Genomic DNA, 27,319 nt, shown 5'->3' with positions numbered 1-27,319 from the left:
CCAAAGGGGTTGCGACCCACAGGTTGAGAACCGTTGTTTTATAGTATTCCTGTCCATGGGACCTCTAGGAGGAAGACTTGGGGGACCCTTGTGAAGCAGGGAGTCCCTGCTGGGACAGTACCATATGGGCCTCGGCGGAAGAGCCATGGTTCAGCCTGCCTCTCCATAACCACGAGTTAATCCATGCCAAAGGAAGCATTGTCTTCTGTTTCCTTCCTGTAACATCTAGGTAGAAAATGGAATACCAGATTTAGAGTTGGTCTTCTCAGAAGGCCTCTCCAGAAGGTTTAACCAAGAGCTTTGAAAGGATCATTTATTTGGAAGCAGGAAAGGCCTGTGATAGAATATTTTAGGAGTTCTGAGAGTCCTCTTTTTCTCCCACTTGTACTTCTTTTCCTGGGTCCTAAGTCTCTAATTCCCTGCAGGTTCTGTGCAGTGACCTTTAGGAAGAGAGACCTTGGGATTGGGTATAAAGGGTGACGAATGACTTCCCAGAGGTACCCAGGGTCCTAAGAGAATCTGGCTCAGGTAGCCAAGTGACTCACGAAGTGGAGAGGTGGGTTCACGTTTGTCCCACAGCTTGTTTTCTCCCTTGTTGATGAATCCATAAACAAAAGCCCAATTATTTTCTCCCCTGGGAATATTACCTATTTTTCTGTAATACTCAGAGCGTTAGGTTTTTCAATTCTGTGAAAGATAAGGTATGGTCTTGAGAACACACCCTCCCTGTGATTGCAGAGCCGTCTCACCGCAAGCTCTGTGGGCCAGATCGTGGGACTCTGCTCGGCTGAGATCAAGCAGATTGTGTCCGAGTACGCAGAGAAGGTATGTGGGGGCTCAGCCGGAGTCTTTGCCTCAGGTAATGCCCCAAGAATTTGTCCTTTTTCTCTACACTCTCCCTCAGCAGTGATGGAGGCAGGTTGTAATTCATTAGTTACGTTTGTCAGAAACATGTATGTCACACAAAGCCATCAGCATTTGCCCATTAGCTAAATTAATTTTCTTTGCAGTGCCTATTTTTCTATAAATATAAAGAGAAAACCTGTCTCTCGGAGCAATTATTGTTTCTGATAAATCGATGCCTGAGGTACATCACAAGCATTTTTCCTTCTCTACCAGGCTTCGTATGACTTGGGCTCAGTTTGGTGATTGGGCTGAGGAATGAAGCTTTGCCACAGAGGAGATAAACCCCATAACTCAGCCAAACCCAAGGCAAAATTTTTTGTTCCACTTTATTAAAAGGGTATAGAATGAACAGAAAAGCCTGAAAGCCATATTTCAGTGTTAGATTTTTTTCATGCTGAGAATAGGCAGCAGGACCTTGAATATCTCAGGGAGACAGTGATTAATCATTTTGCACATACTGAATCTGGTCTGGCTGAGATGTAGTATCAGTAAAATCAAATTTACAGGGCATTGTTTCACATCCTTCCTTCCCCACCATACTCATTCTGCCCCCCTAAAATGTTCATGTCTGTAACAGCTTCCAGCTTTGCTTTCCTGTCTTAGAAGGCTTGACAAAAAATTAGCTCTGCTCCAACCCCTGCGCAATATTCTTCCGAAGTGATTACACAGGTGATGCAATTGAGAAGGGATGCTACCTGTAATCTGGAAGATATAATCTGTAAACACAGCAGATGGTCATCTCCCACCAAATAAACTCAAAAGACTTAAAGATGTACTTGTGTACTTTTAGAAGAACCTAAGTCCTTTTTTGGGCAAACCATAGATGCCATTCTGACCACTGTCACCTTCCCTATGTTGTAAATTGAAATAGAGGACACTGGATTCTATGAAAGTTGGATTAGAAAACCAATGTTAAGAAGTATTGGCTGGGGGGCAAAAGAACCCCACCCCCAGATAGTTGAAACCTGCTTACTCTCTCTCTTACTCAAAATGCCAGAAAAGAGTGAAATTAGAAGTAGTTTTGGACCGGTCTCTTTCCAAAAACATATAATTAACTTCTCAGAGAGAATTGGAGATCAAGAGTTCATTGCTTGATTATCTGTGTTGTTTGCATCGAATAGATCATATAGCATTAAAGATGATGATTTTTAAAATTAAATTGCTGTTAATCCTAATTCCATATCACATTTATTTCACATTTGCATATTAACTTCAAGTGTTTGTCCCTGATACCATAGTTGTAGCTAGTTGCCGTTATCATGTAAGTCTAAAAGAGATAGAACACTGTAGCTAAAAACACAGCATATAGAGTCATGCCTTGGTTTATATCTGTCTCACTCCCAGTTATGTGATTTATTTAACCTCTCCTTGCCCTAGTACAGGGGTGGGCAAACTTTTTGACTCGAGGGCCACAATGGGTTCTTAAACTGGACCGGAGGGCCAGAACAAAAGCATGGATGGAGTGTTTGTGTGAACTAATATAAATTCAAAGTAAACATCATTACATAAAAGGGTACGGTCTTTTTTTTTTTTTTAGTTTTATTCATTTCAAACGGGCCGGATCCGGCCCGCGGGCCGTAGTTTGCCCACGGCTGCCCTAGTATCTTCATCTGCAAAAGGGGAGTATTATTACTTTCCTTAAAGAATGTTGTGAAGATTATATGAAATGTGACCAAAATGCCTAAAATAGTACCTTGCATATTCAAACTATTCAGCTAATGGTAACCTTTATTTGCATTTTTATAGTCTGTATTTTTTGGTCACATCAAATCCTAAACATTTTCTCTAGTCTTCACAATTATTTTAATACTGGTGGACCGGTGCATGAAATTCGTGCATGGAGGGGGGGGGGGTGTCCCTCACCCCGGCCTGCACCCTCTCCAATCTGGGACCCCTCAAAGGATGTCCTACTGCCAGTTTACAGGGATCGAGCCTAAACCGGCAGTTGGACATCCCTCTCACAATCTGGGACTGCTGGCTCCTAACCACTCACCTGCCTGCTGCCTGCCTGATTGCCCCTAACCACTCTGCCTGCCGGCCTGCTCGCCCCCAAATGCCCCCCCACCAGCCTGATAACCCCCAACTGTCCCCCGTGCCAGTGTGCTTGCCCCCAACTGCCCCCCCCCGCCAGCCTGCTCGCCCCCAACTGCCCCCCGCCGCCGGCCTGCTCACCCCCAAATGCCCCCCTACCAGCCTGATCACCCCCAACTGCCCCCCGTGCCAGTGTGCTCGCCCCCAGCTGCCCCCCCTGCTGGCCTGCTCACCCCCAGCTTCCCTCCCCACTGGCCTGCTTGTCCCCAACTGCCCCCCTGCTGACCTGCTCACTCCAAATTGGCTCCCCCCTGCTGTCCTGATCACCTCCAACTGACCCCCACTGATGGCCTGCTCGCCCCCAACTGGCCCCCCTGCTGGTCTGCTTACCCCCAACAGCCCCGCCCCCCATCAGCCTGATCACCCACAACTACCCTCCCCTCTTGGCCTCTAACTGCCTCTACCTCGGCCCCGCCACCGTGGCTTTGTCCAGAAGAACGTCTGGAAGGTCTCCCAGTCTAATTAGCATATTACCCTTTTATTAGTATAGATAGAGGCCTGGTGCACAGGTGGGGTCCAGCTGGTTTGCCCTGAAGGGTGTCCCGGATCAAGGTGGGGCCCCACTGGGGTGCCTTGCCAGCCTGGGTGAGGGGCTGAGGGCCGTTTTCAGGCTGGCCAAGCCCCCCAGCGGCGATTCTCACCCCATGGGGGTGTGGCCAGCCTGGGTGAGGGGCTGATGGCCATTTTCAGGTTGGTCACTCCCCTGGCGACCCAAACTCCCAGCCTCTCCTTTTTTTCTTTTTTTTCAGCCCCTCCTTGAGTGGAGGCCAGGTCGGGCTGTAAGCAGGTATCTGGGATTTATTTATCTCCTATAATTGAAACTTTGTAGCATTGAGCAGAGCCCAGGGCAGGCCAGGGCAGGCGGGAAGCTTGGCTTCCTCCATCGCCAGGGGCAACCCAAGCCTCCTGCTCGCTCCAGCTCCATGGCCGCTGCCATCTTATTTGGGTTAATTTGCATACTCACTCCTGATTGGCTGGTGGGTGTAGCAGAGTGGCGGAGAGATGGTTAATTTGCATGTTTCTCTTTTATTAGTGTAGACTAGATAATCCATGTGTTGATACAGCATAATTCATCAAACATTTCCTGATTGTTAGACTTTTAAGTTGTTTCTGATGCCATTGTAGATAATCTATATATATAAAAGCCTAACTGCCGAACGGCAGAATGGCCAGAACAAACAGTTGACCAGTCGCTATGACACGCAGATGCTCAATGCAGGAGCTGCCCCCTGGTGGTCAGTGCACTCTCACAGTGGGAGCAGCCGCTCAGAGGGCAGGTTCACAGCTGCTCGGCTGGCTGATCGGGATGAGTGGTGCTAAACCGGCAGGCAGACATCCCTCTCGCAGTCCAGGACCCCTCTCTCCTTACCACCCGCCTGCTCGCTGCTTCTTAGTGCTGCTGCAGAGGCTTCTGGCTGAGGGGCGCTCCCCCTGTGGGAGCACACTGACCACCAGGGGGCAGTTCCTATGTTGAGTGTCTGCCCCTGGTGGTCAGTGCGCGTCATAGCGACCAGTTGTTCCACCATTCGGTCGATTTGCATATTAGCCTTTTATTATATGGGATGAATCAGTTTTTCCTGACTAGACCGTGAAGGTCTAGGGGTAAGGTCTGTGTCTCTTTTCACATCCACACTGCCTACCACTGTGTCCCACACATAATAGTGTCTGAGTAAAAGTTAGTTGAACTAAACCACAGAAGGTAGGGAGAGATATTTAAAACTATAATCAGAATTTAGAGATTAAGGAACCCAGTAAATCTGGAGAAAATCATGCTAAATGTGTTTGCATTTCCAAACTGCTTAAAATTACCTAAATTCTGAGTGACCAATGAGATACACAGTAATTAACAGCAAGGAGAATGGTATTTCTAATGAATTGTCAACCTGATGGAATTGTCTCAAGCTTTATAGCACAGCCTATACCTTTCAGGGTCTTACCAATTTGGATAAGGACATAGGATTTTTCAGATTTGATCATCATTTAAAGCTGGAAAAGAAAAGGTGGCTAGTACACTGGAGAATAGAATCAGTATTCAAAAATATCTTAGGCCCTAGCTGGTTTGGCTCAGTGGATAGAGCATCGGCCTGTGGCCTGAAGGGCCCCAGGTCAAGGGCACATGCCTGGGTTGCGGGCTCGATCCCAAGTAGGGGGTGTGCAAGAGGCAGCCAATCAATGATTCTCTCTCATCACTGATGTTTCTCTCTCCCCCTCTCTGAAATCAATAAAAATATATTATTTTTAAAAAGAAAGGGAAAAAGAATTGTTATGAAAAAAAATCTTAGATTGAAATTATGAATCCAAACCAATAAATTCATTGTTTAAAGAAGGTAAATGTGAACTATTTTATTTAGTTTCAGAAAAACTAGTCATATCAATTCAGGATTTGGTGAGGATACCATCTAACTTGACAGCAGCTCCTGGAGATAAAATGGGAGGTTTTGGATTTGTTCACACTTCCTAAACGTTAAGTGCATTCTGGTAGGGATGCTCTATTCTTACCTGGGGACCCAGAGCTGTGCCTTAGGTTCAGCAATGTTATATGAATGTGGCTTTGAAATGTATGGGATTGCATTAGGGGGAGTCAAGAATATTAAAAAGAATGTTTATGTATCCAGTTTTATTAATGGAAGCAGAGTGTAGATCAGGGAAAGTGGATGGATGATCCCATCCTGTCTGCAGTTCTGATTCCATCTGGAGTACTTGGAAAGGTTACTTATGAGCTAGGGTATGTACAGACTATAACAGCCAAGATGGCAAAGGATACTGACATCTTCAATAAAAGTGTAATATGCTAATTAGACTGGACAGCCGAACAACCTTCCAGACGTCATTCCGGATGAAGTCGTGGCAGTGGGGGCCGAGGCAGAGGCAGTTGGGGGTGATCAGGCAAGCAGGCAGAGTGGTTAGGGGCGATCAGGTAGGCAGGTAGAGTGGTTAGGGGTGATCAGGCAGGCAGGCAAGTGGTTAGGGGCGATCAGGCAGGCAGACAGAGTGGTTAGGGGTGATCAGGCAGGCAGGCAGAGTGGTTAGGGGTGATCAGGTAGGCAGGTAGAGTGGTTAGGGGTGATCAGACAGGCAGGCGAGTGGTTAGGGGTGATCAGGCAGGTAAGCAAGCGGTTAGGGGCAATCAGGCAGGCAGGCAGAGTGATTAGGGGCGATGAGGCAGGCAGGCAGAGTGGTTAGAGGTGATCAGACAGGCAGGCGAGTGGTTAGGGGCAATCAGGCAGGCAGAGTGGTTAGGGGTGATCAGGCAGGCAGGCAAGCAAGCGGTTAGGAGCCAGCGGTCCTAGATTGCAAGAGGGATGTCTGATCCCTGTGGGATTGGGCCTAAACTGGCAGTTGGACATCCCCTGAAGGGTCCCAGATTGTGAGAGGGTACAGGCCGGGCTAAGGGATTCTCCCCACCCACCCACCCCTGCGCACGAATTTCATGCGCTGGGCCTCTAGTCCATATAATAAAAGCCTAAGCGACAGTTATGGCAGAGCGACCAGTCACTATGATGCACACTGACCACCAGGGGGCAGACGGTCAACATAGGAGCTGCCCCCTGGAGGTCAGTGTGCTCCCACAGGAGGAGCTCCACTCAGCCAGAAGCCAGGCTCATGGCTGGCAAGCACAACGCTGGTGGTGGGAGCCTCTCCCGCGGTAAGGAGCGAGGGGTCCCGGACTGTGAAAGAGATGTCTGACTGCCAGCTTAGGCCTGATCCCGGGGCCTCTAGTCTTGTTATAACAAGGAGAAAGGAAGGAGCTGTGGATGCTTCTAGATGAGATAAATTGAACTGTGAAAGAGTGATTACATTTAATCTCCATTGCTTCAGGGAGGAATGGGTGGGTACTTGTTTGAGTCTTTACAAGTCTGATTTTACTGTCTTTCTGCTAGCTCTTGCTCATAATACTTTGACTTTGTTTGTGCTTTTGATTTTTGACTGTGAATTCATATTCCTTGGAAATTTATCTGTAGAAATTCTTTGAGGCTTTGAGTTGAAGATTTATTCTTCCATAGCAGATTTGCTTTTGTTTTTGACAGACACCTAGGGACACCCAGCCCAAGTTTGTACTTACAGTATTGACTTGTGGGTTTTTGGACCATCACAGTATTGTGTAAATTTAGATTGCAGATCCAAATGTAGGCTAATCTGTTGATACAAAATCTCAATGCAGATATTTTTCCTCTTACACCTGTGTCAAGGTTTATGCATAGCAGGTGTTGAATTGTAAAAATCAAATGTTGAGATCACCTGGTTTTGGCAGATACGCTCAAGAAAAAAACCAGTTTCAGTGTGTATACATACCTTCCTGTATTTCCACTTTCACTAGTTTTTTGGCCATCCAGGATTTCATACATTCTTGCTAGCTTATATATTTTTTAAAAGATTAAAAATAAATATTTTTATATTAACTTGTTTTTAATAGTAGGGTTCATCAAGGTGTCAGAAACTGAAGTTCATCTGTTCAGTAGAGAACTTTGGGCACCCTCCTGCGATAGGGATCTTTATTATTGACAGCTTACTAACCATATTTTTGAGAGGGAGGGGGTGACATAGGAGAGATTCCTGTATTAACAAGAAGGTTGTTATATAGATAACCTTTTAGGTCTCTTTCATTATGAAAGTATATAGTTTTAGCTAAAGTAATCATTTTTTGTTTCTCTGAGGAATTTACTATTTGGAACTGGGTTAATATTATTGAATGACATTTATATCTGATTCCACTAGAATGAAAGTTGTGAATATATGTCAGTTATTAGAAAACATTGAATCTGCACTAGAAGTCATCTAATCTGTGTTGTAGTTTTGAAAGCACGTTCTTAATCTGAAATTGTTGAACAAAATTAGATTGGTTCTATAGCCCTTGCTCCAGTGTAAACACAAATGGAATATTTGTGCATGGCTGGTATTTTTTGAGAGATGTTGTACTTTTCATGTAGAAGTCAGTTAAGATGCCCCAGGACTTAACATTTTTTTCTGTCAAGGAATTACTGAAAAGCCCCTTTCCTATTCTCCACCTGGACAATTTTATATCATCTTTCAAGATCCAACTTGGTCATCTTCAGTGTTTTTCCCAGAGTGACTCTCAGTGAACAGAATGTCAGATGAGACATACTGTTTTAAAACATGCTTCTGCCTTCATCAGTCTGATGCTTTTGGTTGCATAGAGGTTATTGAAAGAAATGAAAAACTTCGATTGCTTAATTAAAGGTATGTTTGAAAAATTGAGCCATCAGCTTTTCAGTGACTAGGTTACCAGTAAGAACTGTTTGCAGTTTAGCTCTGGATTAAATAATTTTTCTGTGCAAAAATAATTTCCCATTAAACAAAGCAGTTTGCAAAGCACCATCTCTAATTTTTTTTATTGTTATTTTTTATCCTCACCCAAGGATATTTTTCCATTGATTTTTAGAGAAGAGTGGAAGAGAGAGGGAAAGACAGAGAGAAACATCAATGTGAGAGAGAAGCATCGATTGGTTACCTCTTGCACGCCCTCTGACCAGGATCCAGGCTCAGGAGGAGGCTACAACCATAGTACATGCCCTTGACCGGAATCAAACCGGGAACTGTTAGGCCCTCGGGCCTATGCTCTATCCACTGAGCCAAACAAGCTGGGGCTGCATAACACCATCTCTAGACTCAAAAGCAAATGAAGGAACTCACAAATTTATATGTACTATGGACCTGTTCATTGCACATCATTCGTTTTAATTGGGCTCGAGAAATGTCAGATATGGAAATGGCACTTACTTTCCCGATATTAGTGTACATTAAAGCTTTGCAGATGCAAATTTAAGGGACTCCACAGAGCAATGAGAATTGCTACCTAGCAATAAGAGAACGGATTTTGAAAGCCTATGTTTGCTGAGAACATATATTATCGTTACAGAGATATAATAGTACATTTGTACAGAGACTTTGAGTCTTCCTGTGCACTGCAAGTATTTTCCCTCTGTATGGTTCTCTGAATCACCTGCCTAGTAAAAAAATGGAATTAGAAAGAACTTTCTCCTCTGGATGTTGTGTAAATGATGGTGGGCCCACTCCAATGATTGGGATCAATACATAACTCCTGAGTGAGTCAGGACCCTTAGATTAAAGTAGTGGTTCTCAAAATTTTGTTTCAGGACCCTTTAGAAATCTTAAAAATTACTGAGATCCCAATAGCTTATGTATTAATTCATTCAGAAATGACAATAATAAATACATTACACATTAACATCAAAGCAATGATATCACATGTCATGTAACTTCTGAAAAATTTCACTGTAAAATCATGAGAGACAGAGACAAAGAGGAAAGGGAGGGAGGGAGGGAAGGAAGGAACATAGCCAGCCATTTGTAAAGAAAATTATGGTAACTTAAATTCATAAATATTCCAGCACATATGGAAGAAATGGGGATGATTTCTGTTTCGGACACATGGCAGTTAACAGGTTAAAACAAAGCTGTGTGTGTACCAGGTATACTGATAAGAGGGTGTGGAACCTGGTGGAAAATGCAGTTTTCATTCTCTTGGAACCTAGGCCATAAATTCAGTTAATAGGTGGGTAAACTTGCTAAGAGTTGAAGACATATCCAGCCCATGCCCAAGTGCAGAATAGTGCTGAATGAATGTGTGCTCACCCCTGCAGAAAGGAGTCTGGGAGGGGAGGGAGACACTGATCCCCCGGAGCCTGTCTGCCCACAGCTTGGTCTGCTCCAAAGCCAGACAGGCAGCTGGAGGAGATCAGGGTACTCAAGAGGATCCGAAAAGCAAACATAGAGACATGCCATGTGGGATAGTTCCTGTGAATGGGGAATTAATTCTATTTCAAATGTCAATAAATCATGAGAAGAAGGCTTATGTAATTCTGCTAGTAAGGTAAAATGCCTTGAGGATATTCCAGTGACACTTTAGAAATCAAGATCAAGGAATCTAATTTGGTGTTAAAACCCAAATCTGAAATTATCTACAAGAGAAAAGCTACTAAATATATAGCACACCGTTTAGGGTGATGCAGTCAAAGTAGAGCAGATATAATTAGTTAATTATAATTCTGTTTATAACAAATGATTTGAAAATTGAGAAAGGTTGGTCTTTCCTCTTCCCCCCCTTTTTTGTACTCAAATGATTTTCAGAAACAGTTCTTCTTCCCCAGACACCAGATTGTGGATATCTTGTTGTGCCCAATTGCATCTTTAAAAGATAACTCCAATTCCAATAAATCCAGATAAGTTGGAATATGTTACTTGACATTTTCCAAAATCCCAGGTTTCAAGTCTAGATATATTACAAAACCAAATGCTTCGTTTATGGCCTGCCCACAAAATAGAAAATGATGTTTCTTACTATTTTGTGCAACCATGTCCTGCTGATTGTTTCCTACCTCCAGAGTTGTTAAGGAGCAAAAAAAACAAAACAAAATAAACTCATCATCTGTTAATGCTGCTCAATTATTCAGGGAAGTCCTTAGCCAAAATAAATGATGGCTGTGCCATCTAATTTCTCCTCCTTCTCACTTTCCCATCTCTTTTCCCCATGGGTAAGTCTTCCAGACTTTCAAGGTCATGATTACTGTTAAAATCAAATATCCAAATTGTGTTGTTGTGCTTAGGTTTAAAGTCAGTGATTCACTTGGAATTGAGATGCTTCCATAAAAAAGGAAATGTGGTTTAAATGGGCATTTAACTGTTTAATAAAGTTATCTATGGTCATCCAATAAGTATTCTAAGTATACCTATTGCAACAAGGTCAGCTCTTTTGTTTCTTTTTTTTTTTTTTTTTTTTTTTTTTTTTTTTTTTTTTTCGCTTAAAGTATTACAAAGGGTATTACATAAGTGTCCTTTCCCCCCCCCCCCCCCCCGCCCTTGACAAACCCCTACCTTCCCTTACCCCCCAGTGTCTTATGTCCATTAGTTATGCTTATATGCATGCATACAAGTCCTTCGGTTGATCTCTTACTCCCCTCCCTCCTGCCCCCCAACTCTCTCTGGCCTTCCCACTGCAGTTTGACAATCAGTTTGAGGCAGCTCTGCCTCTGTATCTATTATTGTTCAAAAGTTTGTAATGGTCTTTATTATCCATGAATGAGTGAGATCATGTGGTATTTTTCCTTCATTGACTGGCTTGTTTCACTTAGCATTATGCTCTCCAGTTCCATCCATGATGTTGCAAATGGTAGGAGTTCCTTCTTTTTAACAGCAGCATAGTATTCCATCGTGTAGATGTACCACAGTTTTCTAATCCATTCATCTACTGATGGGCACTTAGGCTGTTTCCAGATCTTAGCTATGGTGAATTGTGCTGCTATGAACATCTGGTTACATATATCCTTTCTGATTGGTGTTTCTGGTTTCTTGGGATATATTCCTAGTAGTGGGATCACAGGGTCAAATGGGAGTTCCATTTCCAATTTTTTGAGGAACCTCCATACTGCCTTCCATAGTGGCTGCACCAGTCTGCATTCCCACCAGCAGTGCACAAGTGTTCCTTTTTCTCCACATCCTCTCCAGCACTTGTCGTTTGTTGATTTGTTGATGATGGCCATTCTGACAGGTGTGAGATGGTACCTCATTGTTGTTTTGATTTGCATCTCTCGGATGATTAGTGACTTTGAGCATGTTTTCATATGCCTCTTGGCTTTCTGAATGTCCTCTTTTGAAAGGTGTCTATTTAGATCCTTTGCCCATTTTTTGATTGGATTGTTTATCTTCTTTTTGTTAAGTTGTATGAGTTCCCTATAAATTTTGGAGATTAAGCCCTTATCAGATATGACGTTGGCAAATATGTTTTCCCAAGAGGTGGGTTTTCTTGTTGTTTTGTTGATGGTTTCTTTTGCTGTGCAGAAGCTTTTTATTTTGATGTAGTCCCATTTGTTCAGTTTCTCTTTAGTTTCAACTGCCCTAGGAGCTGTATCAGTGAAGAAATTGTTTTGGCATAAGTCTGAGATTTTGTTGCCTTTGTATTCTTCTAGACTTTTTATGGTTTCCTGTCGTACATTTAAGTCCTTTATCCATTTTGAGTTTATTCTTGTGTATGGTGTAAGTTGGTGGTCTAGTTTCATTTTCTTGCATATATCTATCCAATTTTCCCAACACCATTTATTGAAGAGACTATCTTGGCTCCATTGTATGTTCATGCCTCCTTTGTCAAAAATTAATTGAGCATATTGGTTCGGGCTAATTTCTGGACTCTCTATTCTATTCCACTGGTCTATATGTCTGTTCTTGTGCCAGTACCAGGCAGTTTTGAGAACAGTGGCTTTGTAATACAGTTTGATATCTGGCATTGAGATCCCACCTACTTTGTTCTTTCTCAGGATCGCTGCAGCTATTCGGGGTCTTTTTTTATTCCAGATGAATTTTTGGAGAGTTCGTTCTAGATCTTTGAAGAAGGCCATTGGTATTTTAATGGGAAGTGCGTTGAATGTATAGATTGCTTTGGGTAGTATGGACATTTTAATGATGTTGATTCTACCAATCCAAGAACATGGTATGTTCTTCCATCTGTTTATGTCTTCCTCTAGCTCTTTTGTTTCTTTTGCGGGGCTTCTCAGTGGGGTCTTGAGGCATGTATTTGTGTTCAGTATCTACACCAGGCTGCTTCCTTGTTTGTGTGATTTCCCAGTAATGTTGCTACATTTTCCTCACCTGATCCAGAAATCTCTCCCTTATGACAGTCTCTGTGTCTGTCCAACCTTTCTTCTTCATCCCTTCCTCACCTATATAATTTCTGGAATTCCCTACTGACCTCTATCAGCAACTTTTATCCCTCTCAAATCTATGCTCTATGAACACCAGAAAAAGAGAAATAAGAAATGGTTAAAAGTGCCCATGGGTGGGGGAGAAATAAGTTGGGAGAATGTTGCTTTTCATTAAAGTGTTTCTGACTGGTTATACTTTTTAACCATCCTCTATGATAAAAGCATAGTATGCAAATTGTCCCCTCGACCGGGAGGTCATCCGGTAGTTTGACCAGGGGCGGGGGCGGCTGGGGGGAGAAGGGAGTACCCAGCTGGCAGCCGGCAGTCGCTAGGGACCCTACCAGTGCACAAATTGCGTGCACTGGGCCTCTAGTATGCTTATAATACTTTATGAAAGTGAATCAGTTCATCATTCTTGACAATTTCAGAAATGTATTCTAAAGATGTTAATGTAATGATGTTATTCCTCTATTTAAGACCCTTGGATGATGCCCCATTGCCTATATGATATCAACAAACCACTGTTACATATTCCTGTGTTCTGCACATGCCATTCCCTCTGCCATCGATGCAGATCCCACTGATAGGGATGGATCATTGTGCCAGTCTACTTCTCTGGACCTAGGGTTTGCACGGGAACCAGTGGTGCTCTGCCCAGACTGCGCAGGGATGGAGCTGTCTTACATGAACTCAGGTGGACTAATTAAATCTTCTGGATTTGCCCTCCCTGTTTTCCACAGCAGTCTGAGCTATCAGCTGAAGAAAGTCCAGAAAAAATAGGAACCTCCCAACTTCATCGTCGGAAAGTCATTTCCTTGAACAAGCAGATTCTTCAGAAGACCAAACATCTGGAAGAGGTTGGTGTTTTCTTTTTATAATTTTTTTTATGTAAAATGAAACTATTCTTCGTGAAGGTAAAAATTGGGGAAGGAGTTAAGATTGTTGTGGTAGAATGGTTGAAAGAGGTTCCAGGACAGTGGTCAGCATACTGTGGCCCTTATGCCTATCCATCCTCCACTTCTTTTTGTAAGAAAAGTTTTATTGGAATACTTGTGCACCCATACGTTTGCATGTTTTCTGTGGCTACTTTCAAGCTCCAGGGGCAGAGTTGACTAGGTGCAGCAGAGACCATGTGGCCTACAAAGCCTAAAATATTGATTATCTGGCCCCTTACAGAAGAAGTTTGCCAACCTCTATTCTAGAAGATCACAGGGCAAGAGTAGCATTTATTCACAAATACTTACTCAGTACCTCTGTGTGCTAAGAACTAAACTAGGCTATGTGGATGAATGAAGAACAAGTTATGACCCTGCTTTCAAGGATCTTCAAGTAATAATGGGAGACATACACTACATCATTCACACACCTCATTTAGTTACATCTGTGGTAAGTGCTTGAAGGAGGCTTCTGGAGAGCCGAGATAGCGCCTGAGGGGAGACCTGATGAGTAGGCACTGGCTGGGCAGGAAGTCTGCGTGGGAGGTGTGGGGCTTGGGTGAGGGCTTATGCAGTAACATGAACTAAGACCTGAAAGAGGATGGGTCTTGGCCAGTATCTCTTTTGTGGCTGGAGAATCATGAGTGAGGCAGCTGGTTGGCAGAACATGATCAGACAAGATCTCTGAGGTAAAGTTAAGGACAGTGGAAGCCACTGGAGGTTTTAAGTAGGAGAGTACCAGAATCCGATTTGCATGTTTCAAAGACCATTCTGTTTGCTGTAGGAGCATGAGTTCATTGGATGTGGGTGAGAAGGGGTTTAGGGAGAACCATTGGGAGGCTGATCCAGTGGTCCAGACATGAGTTTTTGTGGCTTTGACTAGTGGTGATAGGGAAAATAGAGGAAACCAGATCATTTTTAAGAGAGCTTTAGGAGATGGTGTTCTATAATACTTGATGATAGATGAAACTGTTTTAGAAAGACCTTCACATATTCTTGAAAAGTAGGCATAAGAGGAAGCTGGGGAGTTTGACTCAGGAACAGTCATTAGAAGACAAAATGTTACATGTTTCAGTTGCATTGGCAATAATATTTAATTAGGAAAATACATGTAGCAGAAGATGGGAATGAATATGGCTTTCTAAAGAACAGTTCACCAGTAGTTCCTATAACAATTGATTTTCCAAAAATGGGTGCCAGTTTGCATTATGAACTTATATATTATTCATCTTTTCAAATCCCACATTGTATATCAAATGCTCCTACCCATTCATTTCTTTGATTGAATTTGTTCTACCACAGCTGAAAAAACAGTAGGCTGGATTTACCAAGTGCTCTGTATCATAAGCAAACAAGGATTCCAAGTTGGACTGTGATTTAGTTTTCATTTGATAATTTGTTTAAGCATTTTAATTCACAGCACAGAAAGTATTATCTTTACCCCTGACCCTTGCCAGTGAAAAGAACCTGAAAGTGATTGGTTCAAAAAGGACTCAGCACAGAATCAAATGAGCATGAATCAAGGATGAGGCTTTATCCATCCGAATGTCTTTATCCTCTGAGGAAGGACGGTTTGGGGGATATTGCAGACCCCATGAGCGACATTGTCTTAGCATGAGTAGATGTTTTCTTTCAACTCCTGTCTAAACTTGGAGAGAAGGAATGCTGTGAGCCCTTCCAGTGACAGTCCTGGCACATTCGTAGTCCAGGTGAAAGGGCAGCCTCTCTGAACCTGTTTACCAAGAGCCTGTATTTTTTTGAATACTGCCTAACATGTAGTCAGTAAAGGACAGTGATCATTATTGCAGTGGCTGGTGTTACTAAAGATGCCCAGCATGTGCAATAACCTCTGCCTATGTAGCTAGACCAACTGGATGAGGAAAATGAGGCAGGGACATAGAGATTTAATCGGGGTCACATAGCACGTATGAGGTTAGGGGTCTCAGATGATGATAAACATGTGCCTAGAGAGATTGCTTTAAGGACAAAATGAAAAGATAAACAGGCATGCACTTTTCAATGAACCAAAGCTTTATGCAAACGTAAGACACCAAAGATGAGAATGTTTTTAAATAAGCCTAGATGTGAATGTTTTATAAAGATTCAAAATCAACATCAAAATTTTCATAAACGTTTTTTCCCAAAAAATTATTTGAGCTATAAGAATATACATTTTTTCTAGGTTACTTGCTAAATAAACCCATTTTAATTTGAAATGTCCTATCAAAAAAAAATCTGAAGCTTCTAAACTTTGATACTCTCCCTAAATTTGCCCTGCTACAAAAGGTTGCTCACCTCTAGGCTAGCTGGTGTACAGAATGTTTTCATTTTCTAGTAGTGTCTGATTGTATCTGTCAGAAGTCACAGGGCAACAAACAACAAGCCTTTTGTGTAAGAATCCAGGTCTTTAGAGCTTCAACCCTAGTTCCTTCCATTCTTTCCTCACCTGCCTCTCTGGCTACCTCATCTGGCCTTGTATGTCCATCTCACACTTACTTCTTGGTTCACACTGAATAGAGAGCCACAGTGAGAGAGTAGCATTTATTCACAAATACTTACTCAGTACCTCTGTGTGCTAAGAACTAAGCTAGGCTATGTGGATGAATGAAGAACAAGTTATGACCCTGCTTTCAAGGATCTTCAAGTAATAAAGGGAGACATACACTGCATCATTCACACACCTCATTTAGTTACATCTGTGGTAAGTGCTTAAAGGAGACTTCTGGAGAGCCGAGATAGCGCCTGAGGGGAGACCTGATGAGTAGGCACTGGCTGGGCAGGAAGTCTAGCTAGGGCCAAGAGAATATTTTGCAGTGGCACAGAACTGCAGTGCCGCTGGTAGATAACTCAGAAGACACCAGAGATTGAGGAAAGAAAGAGGAATCAAGAAAGAAAATACTGCGCTAGCCGGTTTGACTCAGTGGATAGAGCATAGGGTTCTGGGTTCGATTCTGGTCAAGGACACATTCTCAGGTTGCGGGCTTGATCCTCGGTGGTATGCAGGAGGCAGCTGATCAATGATACCCTCTCATCATTGATGTTTCTATCTCTCTCTTTCTCTCCCTTCCTCTCTGAAATCAATAAAAGTAAATATTTTTTTTAAAAAAAGAAAGAAAATATTGGCCCTGACTGGTGTTTCTCAGTTGTTTGAGCATCACCCCATGCACTGAGAGGTTGCTAGTTTGATTCCCTGTCAGGGCACATGACCGGGTTGCTGGCTTGATCCCCAGGAGGCAGCTGATCAGTGATTCTCTCTGATCAATGTTTCTATCTCTCTCTCTCCCTTCTCTCTATAAAATCAATAAAAACATATTTTAAAAAGAAACATTTTTAAGAACGAAATGAAAGTATTAACCAGCAGCTGAATTTGGGGGGAAATGAAGGTTAATGAAGAAGAAAATGGAGATAGGAGAATCATGGAGGGTTAGAGCAAGATGAAAACTAAGCCTAGCTATGGAGACATTTCCTATTTAAGTAAATATGGTCAGATGAGACGAGGAAAACTCTTGGTAGTTAAATTAATTGGAGGAGAGGTGAGTCTTCCATTCTTAGCAACATCTACCTCCCTGCCAAGATCCAGCCTGTGTGAGTTGTCTTTGAACTCCCAGATGAGTAAGGTGACTGTTTCCTTGGACATCCATCCCCTGGGCCTGTTTGCTGCTGCTCTTCTCATACTTTACTCCCCAGTTTACTAGTCCAGCTCCTTGAGGGCAAGGACTGTGTCATGTTCGAAATCTCCTCCTACTCACCTCATTTGAGCAGAGCTTTGGGTAAATGTCAGGTGTATGGGTGCAGGGATGAGAGAGGGGCGGGATGGTGGGTGAAGCAGGTGGGGAGAATGCCAGGATCCCTTCCTGGAGCCCCAAAGAGTATCAAGAGTTAAATCACTAGGATTTCAAGAGAAAAAAAAACAACAACAGAGAACTTTCTCCGGAAATATTCTCATCTGCCAATTACACAAACAGGTTAATAAAAGCTCTCATTACACAGGTGGCTCCCTTTGAAAAGGAAGAAGCCAGAGCCCACCTGCTTCCCTCCTTCATCACTTCTGCTCTCTGCTTGAGTTGGCTTTCTGGTAGGCTTGTTGAAGTGTACCCATTCATCAGTCTGAAGACTGGTAATTAGAAGTATGATTGAGGAGTCATGATTTCTGAAGATGATACTATTCTCAATAAGTTGCTTACAGGTTCAAGGATGGGCAAGTTATTTTGTCATAATTTTTGAGATATAGAATAAAAGTTCTCATTGTTAATTTGTACACAGGTAACAGAGTCTGCTACTTCCCCTTTTCAAAAGTAGAAACGAGCATTATGCTAAGTGAAATAAGCTAGTCAGAGAAAGACAAATTCACATGATCTCACTCATTTATGGAATATAATGAACAACATAAACTGATGAACAAAAACATATCCAGAGACAGAGAAGCATCGATCAGACCATCAAACCTCAGAGGGGAGGGTGGGAGTAAGGGGGAGAGATCAACCAGAGGACTTATATGCATGCATATAAGCCTAACCAATGGACACAGACACCAGAGGGGTTTGGGCATGAGTAGGGAGGTAGGGGAGCAATGGGGCGATAAGGACACGTATGTAATACCTTAATAAAGAAAAAAAATTTTAAAAAAATAAAAGAAACGTACAAACCCTTTGAACTTTTATGGAACATTTTCAGATTTCTACAAGTCTATAGATAGCACAAGTTTACAGATACCTTTTCAGTAAGAAAAAGGGAAATTACATTTTTGAGATGCAAGTTTACAATTTATGTAACTTTGAACATAAAGGTAATTCATTTTTTTTCTGTTAGTGTTGAAGTCCTAAATCCTTTCTTCTATTTTGTGTTATTTGCCAGCCAGTCATATTCTGTGCTAGAATCCTGAGTGCTGAAATGCAGTGTGTATTCTGTGAATGGACAAGTTGGTTAACTGAATCAGTTGTATCCATATAGAAAAATTAGACCTGAATGTAAATCCAGGCTTTACCAGTTATCAGCTATAACGCAAGTCACTTAACCCTTCTGAGTCTTTATTTCCTTATCTGTAAGATAAGGATAATGTCTTCTCCCATTGAATATAAGGTTCAGTGATAGGATAGGATTTATGCAGAATATCTAGCATATCTTCTGACCTGTACTTGATTCTAATTATATATGAGTTTTCTCTTTATTTGTTGTTGGCAGCCTTTCTAAAATTCCCATGTTTGCTCAGTTTAAATCTTTCTAAGCTTCCATTTTCTCATCTGTGAAATGGGGATATCACCCATATCCGTGTTGTAAGGATCAAATGAGAGCCCATGTCTTCTATCTTTCGTTTACAGCTGCAGGCAAATCATACCACTCTCCAAGCCAGATACGATGAAACGAAGAAAACGCTGACAGAGGTGAGCAGATTTTCCTTCCTCCGTGGGCCTTCTTAAGAGTCATGTTGACCTACACTGTTAATGAATGCCGCGTGTCATCCGTCTGTGTGGAGGAGTCATGATTCCCTTCTCAGGGTTCAGGTCCATTTGGGGGCATTGGACAATCACATGACAGTGCCTGATACGTGCCATAAGTTTATCCATGCTTCCATGTTCTAGCCCCATGGTTGGCAAACCATGGCTCGCGAGCCACATGCGGCTCTTTGGCCCCTTGAGTGTGGCTCTTCCACAAAATACCGACTTCTGTGCATGGGCCACGAAGTTTCAATCGCACTGTACGTGCGCGCTCGCACGTGGTATTTTGTGGAAGAGCCACACTCAAGGGGCCAAAGAGCCGCATGTGGCTCGTGAGCCGAGGTTTGCCAAGCCACAGTTTGCCGACCACTGTTCTAGCCCATCCACCATTTAGGTGGGAGAGATCACTGAGTTGGCTTGCTGAGGAGGGCAGGCCACATAGGCAGGGGCAGGCCACATAGAAAAACATGAGGGGTCATTCACAGTCAGTGGCCCCTGCTCCTCAAGCTGCAAGTTGTGGAATAGTTCCAAATACTGAATTCCATGAGAGTGAGGCAGTTTCTGTTTGTAATACGAGAGAATCACAGTGATACAGTTTGCTGTTCAAAATTACTGAGTAAGCCTAGGTGGGGTGGGATGGGGTGGGGTGGGGAGGTGTCTCAGGAGCAAGAGAGGGTTTACTGGTATATTTTGAAGCATGTGATTCATTTCTAATCCAGGTTACAAGTGTACCATCTCACATCATCATTAGAGTGTTGCTTTCCTCCCATGTCTGATATCCTAGGAAACAAATACCTCTGACACCAGCTCTGTTGTGCAGGGAGTGAGATATTCCCCTTGCATTCCCATAGAACTACCCTCATCTGGATCAGAAAAGCTCTCGTTGGGATTAGGGAGCTCAGGCTGTGGCTGTACTCTACAGGGCCTCACTGCAAGTGCCCCACGTAGTACTTTTTGGACTTTGTGGAAACTGGACTGATGTTCAAAGACATTTCTGAAATCAAACCAGTCCCTATTTTTAAAAATTTTACATGAAATTTACCCATTTAAATTCTTATATATAGCAATATGCAGCACTTGTAAGCCTGAAAACCTGACAAAGCTTTTTAATTCTGACCTAGACTAAACTCTTTGATTATTGTCAGAATGCTTAAAAGGGGCAGTTAGAATAAATTGTTTAAAATTCTTTCTAAAGATGCCTGCATTGCGTTAGGATCAGCTTTCTTTCCACTCTTCTGTGACTACATTCCTTATGGATTAGATGGCAAACTCCTGGGGTGGAATTTCTATGCTGTCCTTTAATGCCGCAAAGTCCCTAACGTGAACTTTGCCAAGTCATGGATCAGTCTTTCTGTAATAATCTGGGAAAGATTAAAGACAAAACATCTTGATATCAATTTCCTAAAACACATATATGCCTTAGGATATAAATCCTAAGTGGCTATAAAGTGGCTTTTTGTACTAAACATTAAATCAAGTATTTATTGAGCCCCTTTCAGAAAGGTAGACGTGTGATTTAAGTCAGTAATAAGAGATAATCTTCCTACCCTCAAATAATAATGGCAGCCAGCATTAGTGTGTGCTGGGTATGCTCTGGGCATGTCACTTTTATTAGTCCATTTTATCTTCCCAACAGCCCTAACAACACACTGTTATCATCCTTGTTCTGCAGATAGGGAAGCTAAGGCAGAAAGGTCATGCACAGGGCCAGGCTGGCAGTCTGGCACCAGAGACCTCTCGGAGACTAGTGGGACAGTCAAACTAATTCACATCCACAAAAATGGGAAGCTCTACAAAACCTAGTTCTGAACTACTTAGGAAGGAGGCTGATTTGGTCAGAGTACTAAAGACCAGGCCCCTGGATTAATAATGAGCTTCATGTTTGGGCCTCAGTCTCCTTATCTATTCTAGGCAAAGATTGGCAGAGTGCATACTCTGTATCCTTTTAACCAGTATTCTCAGGTATTACCTTTTCAGCAAAAGCTACCCTTCCGGGATAACCTAGTGGCACTAAAAAAATGGGGAGACCCGTCTTTCCAGTAAATTAGAGAAAGTAAAGCAGAGCATGACGGATAGAGGACAGGTGACTATATAAAATCCGGGGGGGTGAGGGGACCTATCTGGTTTGGCTCAGTGGATAGAGCCTGAGCCTGCGGACTGAAGACTGAAGGGTCCCGGGTTCAATTCTGGTGAAGGGCACGTACCCAGGTTGTGTGCTTGATCCCCAGTAGGGGGTATGCAAGAAGCAGCCAATCAGTGATTCTCTCTCATCATTTATGTTTCTCTCTCTCTCTCTCTCTCCCCCCCCGCCTCCTTCCTCTATAAAATCAATAAAAATATTTTTTAAATAAAAATAAAATTTGTTGGGGAGGCTGCACACCGTTGTAAGAAGACCCGAGACTAGCTGGCCCCTGCATTGGCTGCCAGGTTCTAGCCTGTCCACTTTTTAATTTCAGTAATCACAACTGTAATTTCCTATGTGTGAGCTTGAGCCTTTCTAATACGAGCAGTATCCTGTCCTGTCTCTCTAAGGACATCAATTGTCTGAAGTTTTTCTTATAAACTATTTCTTCAGATCAGAAATCATGTTGAGTTGATACATCTTTTTATGGCGTTATCTTTCTTCAGATGTTTGATAATTTTTTATGATATGCCTATCTTTGATTATCAAATTTCCCTTTACGGATCGTGTGGATTCTGTATCTATTTTATGCAGCTTGCTTCATGTGATTATTCTGGAAGGGTGGGTCCTACTCTTCGGTGGGATCAGCCGGTGGTAACTAATATTCGGGGTTGGAGAACTCACCCTTTCTCCTGGGTATTGTCGACTCTGGGGCCTTGCCCTGCCTCTGTGACTCAAGCACCAGCTCTTGAATTAGCTCATGGGTTGAGGGCCATGTTGCTTGACCCAGCTGGCTGTTCTTGATGCATATCAGTCCTTCTGCATCTGCTATTCCACAAAGTAGGCCTCCTCAGTCCATCTCTGTCTCTTGGCCATTTTTCTTGTCCCTTGTTCCAACATAATAGTCTGGATTTTTAGGACCTGAGGCAAGAAGGGGTTGCTGCAACTTGTACTTGGTCCTTCATTTTCAACTAGAATCCTTGGAACTTTTTTTTTAAGTTGTTCTTTTGAATAGGTAACACATTCACACGGTTCAAAATTCAAAAGGTACAAAGGGTGCACTCCAGTAACTCAGCCACACAATTACTTTCTCCAGAGGTGACGATAGTGTGACCAGCTTCTTATGAATCTTTCTGGAAGTAATGTATGCATATATAACTAACCTGCATATACTTTTATACATGTATACATTTAATGTATACATTCTTTATACTAATTGGAATCATATTGTACTTATGGTTTTGTACCTTGTTTTCTTCACATAATAGTAGATATTAGAGATCATCATAAAAACTGCATCATTTTTAGTAGCATGTTAGTATTCTATTATATAATATAGTTGTACACTTTAATTTATACTTTATTTTTCAAATTTTCTTTTTTAAAAACCTCACAATCTGACTCAAAATGGAGGTGAAATTATTCAAGAAGATAGGAGATTTAACCCTGTACCCTCTTAATAGCCATGATGTTAACATTCTGAAATTTAAACCCAGGTCTGTCTTTCACAGCCACTCCTTTTATTCTCCCTTCCTACTGAAAGGCACCTGCTGTCAACATTACTTTTGACTTTTTACCCATTTGCTTCTTGATTGAAAGTTGTTGCCAAGGTTTTGTTAAGCAGCAGTATGTGTCAAGAAGGGTTTGATTTTGACCTTCCCATGTTTTCCCTCCACCCCCATCCTATTTTTCTTCTTCACCTGTTTTCTCAATGTACAGCTAAATCCTGTGGGCTCAGCCACCTGTCAGAAGTGGAGTTCAGGTGGAACCAAGGGGAAGGAGAATGGCAGCGCTCCCTCTTCTGTGTTACCAAATCTCTAGCAACAAGGCCTCCATTCTCTCTTGCAGTTGAAGAGTCATAATGAGAAACTGGACAAGGAACAGGCAGCCCTCGAGAAGATAGAATCCAAAGCGGATCCAAGGTAAGAGGTTTCAGCATGTGTTTCTTTTCTCTGAAGAAAGGGACTTTGCCAGTACCTGGTGGCTTAATTGGTTGGCTTACAGGACTGAGGAGCAGGGGTCATGCTTTGGTCCTTGTACAGGTCAGTTCATCTCATGTACTACCCAGAATGTGCCTGTCGCTCAGGCACATGCTGAGATGTGCTTGGGCTGCCTGTTCCTCCCAGTTGCCCTGGGGATCAGAAGCAATATGTTTGGAGTTTTAATTTTTTTTTTCATTTTTCTGTTTTTAAAAACAAAGTAATACATTCACAGTACACGAAGGCATATGGTGAAAAGTCTCTCTCTCCCACCCCATCCCCCAGACTCCCAGGAGTCAACCATTGTTACCAGTTTTTAACAGCACTCACTTTAGCCGTATCTCCTTGGGAGTAAAGATACAATTTTTCCTGCCAAAAATCAGCCTCTGGTTTTTTTGTGTGGTTTTTTTTCCATTTTAAATTAATTGTCTTTAGACTATTTAAATTATACAGATAAAGCACTTACATTTGATGTCACCAAGCTGTTTGGGTGGTGAAATCTCCAAAGTTTCTGTCACTCACTTGGATAAGATAGTTAAATCATTAAGCTTCAGGCCCAGATTGAGCGGTTCTGGGTTCGATGGACATTTTAGCAAGGAAGTGCCCACAGCTTACTTGGCTTTATAATTAGAAAGCCCTCTGTCATGATATGAAGCAAAAGTACTATTAGATAACTTGACATTCTTATATTCAAATTAGTGTGCTTAATGACCTTAAGCAACATGTTTCCTTTTCAGAATGGATATTAAAAATGGTTTTCCATACTGTCTATGCTTTGAATACGATTGAGTAATTGGTATTGTTAAGTATATCCAGTATTTTGAAATTCATTGATGTTTCTGCAGTTGACATTTTAATTCTGGTTTCTGTAATGTTTGTTTGGATGTAGCTAATGGAGTCTGGCATATAAATGAATAATAATGTCAGTCTTAATCACTTGTGGAGAACCCATTAGACACTTGGGAGAGACAGAGGAAATTAAAAGGGAGTCCTTTTTTAGCTGGGGACTTGGTTTTAGCTGTGATTCATAAAATCATAATAGCTTGCCATATGTCATTTTTTGGTCTTTTCAGTATTCTGCAGAACTTGAGAGCACTTGTAGCCATGAATGAAAACCTGAAAAGCCAGGAACAGGAGTTTAAAGCACATTGTCGAGTAAGTGTTGCTTGGTGTCAGCAGACATTAAACCAGGAATCTTATAAAATCTCTTGCTTTCCCTCCCCTTGTCCTGATGTGGCATCCTATCCAGGTGCAGTCAGAAAAGGAGATTCCTGTCCTAGCCGGTTAGGTGTTTGGCTCCTCATTTAGAGCTTCGGCCCTTGGACTGAAGGGTCATGGGTTCGATTCCGGTCAAGGGCACGTACCTTGGTTGCAGGCTCGATCCCCGGCCCCACACAGGGCATGTGCAGGAAGCAACCAATCACTGTGTCTCTCACATTGATAATGTTGCTCTCCCCCTCTCTTCCACTCTATAAAAATCAGTGGAAAAATATCCTTGGGTAAGGATTAACAACAACAACAAAAAAAAGAAAGAAAGAGGGAAATTCCTCAAACAGTTGTGTATGATGAATAGAGTACTGTGGTAGGTACCCTCCGAGGACACCGGGTGTGCCAAACAGTCTTACAAACAATATTTTCTAATTTACAAATGTATTTAAAAGAAAAGTCTTATTAAATATAAAGGAATAATATTATATAAAAGCAGGGATGTCCTGAAAAGCTGGGATATCTATTCGTCAGGTATATAAGTCCTTGTTTCTGCCATCTGAGGACTTGGTGTCTAGTAGTGAGGGTGATGGGTGCACAAGTGCTCATGACCACAGCAGGAGGCAGGAGGTGCAGCCCTGCAAGCTCTGTGTAGCCTCCTGAAAAAAACTTTCCCAGACTCAAAGTTGGAGATCAGGGCAGCTAGTTCCTAATAGACTTTTTGTCTTAACATAAACTCACAAAATATGAAAATAAGACTCTGGGTCAAGTTAAAAAGTGCATCCAGTTTCTAGCTTGCCCAAGTTTCATAAACATTTGTATCCCTTTTGAAGGAGGAAATGACACGGCTACAGCAGGAAATTGAAAACCTGAAAGCAGCGAGAGCTCCAGATGGAGAAGTAAAGGTAAAGGCCCTGCAGGAGTCCTCAAACTGTGAGGCACTGTTATGCTCAGATTGAAAAGTTTCATGGAGGACTAACCAGCAAAAGGACTGGCTGGGAAGACAAGTTTCCTTAACCTGGTCCTCTGAGCGCACATTTCTCAGCTGGTTTCATCACATGATTTATTTAAATTTCTATCCCTCTCCTTTCTCTTCTGGTGGGTGAAAGCCAGCAGTGGGTGTGGATGGCAGCTACTCCAAACGAGAATGGCCAGATTATAATTCTTCCTCTTCCTCCTTCAGGGAAGGGGTGTTTTCAGGAGCTGCCTGAGCTCTGCTTCCCACTCAACCTATTCTTCTCTAAATTTGGGACCACTTTACTCCTTTCACCCTCCATTCCTGCTAGGGACATGCCCCACCCTTAGAAGGCAGCACTGAGCAGAAGCAGGGGAGCAGTGCTGGGTTACTATCAGAGCTCCGGCAGCAGAAGCTTCCTGCACTGAAGGGCATGCCTGGCTCTCTGAACAAAGACTAGGTCTCCTGAGGAGCTAGTGTGGGTTTCCATCAAGCATTAAATTATAGCACAAGGACAGAAAAAAAGTCTCTCAACAGTATAAGCACTGCTGTGTTTGTTTTCCCTTCTCACACTTGATTCAAGGCTTATTTCCTGAGCACCCATGTGCTTGGGTGTGAGAGTTGGACATGGTCTCAGAACTCATCGATTACACCATCTGCCTCATAAAAATAAGGAACTTGGGGCTCAGGGAGGGGAAGAAACTTGTGCAAGCCAATTGGCAGGAGCGCTCTCCGGCCCTTTGCTTAGGGACTGAGAGGGACGCTGCCATATCAGCAGGGAGATGCCATGCCGCCTGCATGGCATGTCATTTCAGCCAGACCACACTACTCTCCCCACCTGTGAGAAGGAGGAATAGCAGAGTGTGGCTGTGCTGGGCAATGGTGTCCTAGGACCATCATCACACGGTCGCCTCTCCAGTTGTTACTAAAATTTTGAACCTTTGAGGCTCAAATCGTCAGCTCAGTCAGCTTCTGAGTTTGCATACATCACAGTCTTTTAGGATCCCGTTTCTCTTCTCATCAATCACATCTCCTTAGAAGGATTATTACATTCAAAGACAAGGTTAGCTTATTTGTAACTGACAGACATTTAAGAACAATTTAAAATCTGGGCTCATATAGGACTGTTCCCGTTCAGTTCCCTGACCAGACATGGTCGGTGAACTGTCCCCCACACCACTCCTTCCTAACCATCAGCTTCTATCGCATTTGCCTTCCTGTGAGTTGTTTCTTACTGTTTACCATTTCAGACCCTCTCCAGTGGAGAGCCGAATGATGCCCTCACCCCCATGATGACTCATAATGTAAGTACCTTCCCATTATCAGGACTGCCAGTGTTCTCTGCAGGTGTGGTGGCCAGCTTTACGCTCTCCTGTGACACTTTTTCATGCCTGCTTTCATTTTCTCTACGGCCATCACCTCATCTGGAATGTTGGGAGCATCGACCCATTTTGCACACCTGGTCCCTCAGATGGAGGCAGGGTCTCACCAGGGCTGGCCTTGAAGGCCACCATTCTAGGGAGTGTTTCTCCTAGCACCTTGTGCAGGAGTGCTGTCTTTACTCTGGCATCTCTGCTGAGAAAGGGGAAGCCTGCATTGGCCGTACATGCTGGTCACAACCCCTAGGCTCTGGGGGGTGGGTTGGTGGGAGGGAAGAACACCTCTCTTTATTGTGTTACATTCCAGGGTTAGCAAACTATAAAGGGCCAGGTGGTAAATATTTTTAGCTTTGTGCGCCACTCCACTGTAGTGGTCATAGTCAGTAGGTAAATCAAAGGATGTGACTGTGTTCCAATAGAGCTTTACTTACAGAAATAGGCAGAGGCAGATTTGGTCCAAGGGCTGTCAGATTTGGCTCTTGGGCTGCAGTTTGCTGACCTCTGTGCTGAGTTAAACTAATGCTTCCAGGACTCCAGCACCCCAGGAAACCTTCAGGAGAAAGAGAAAAGGGAGAGGAGGAGGAAGAGAGAAGCAGGAAAGCCTCTAATCGTTTTCCTTCTTTAGGGTTTCTTTTCC

General features: G+C 42.9%; 1 protein-coding gene across 3 annotated transcripts in view; it reads left to right on the top strand.

The window, feature by feature from the left end:
- CCDC93 (coiled-coil domain containing 93) overlaps positions 1–27,319 on the top strand; it is an 87,752-nt gene that overhangs the window by 33,691 nt on the left and 26,742 nt on the right. For 2 of the 3 annotated variants that reach the window (XM_070423118.1, XM_070423116.1), the window contains exons 11-17: positions 739–825; positions 13,412–13,528; positions 18,925–18,987; positions 23,012–23,085; positions 24,216–24,297; positions 25,182–25,253; positions 26,554–26,607. In XM_070423118.1, the coding sequence (XP_070279219.1) occupies positions 739–825; positions 13,412–13,528; positions 18,925–18,987; positions 23,012–23,085; positions 24,216–24,297; positions 25,182–25,253; positions 26,554–26,607 (549 nt within the window). The remainder of the gene's footprint in view (positions 1–738; positions 826–13,411; positions 13,529–18,924; positions 18,988–23,011; positions 23,086–24,215; positions 24,298–25,181; positions 25,254–26,553; positions 26,608–27,319) is intronic. The other variant, XM_070423117.1, reaches the window with a different exon arrangement.

This window comes from Myotis yumanensis, unplaced genomic scaffold (assembly GCF_028538775.1).
Source record: "Myotis yumanensis isolate MYYU_CA2020_CCGP unplaced genomic scaffold, mMyoYum1.0.hap1 SCAF_8, whole genome shotgun sequence".
Taxonomy (NCBI): domain Eukaryota; kingdom Metazoa; phylum Chordata; class Mammalia; order Chiroptera; family Vespertilionidae; genus Myotis; species Myotis yumanensis.
This window is presented reverse-complemented; position numbering and strand designations above follow the sequence as displayed.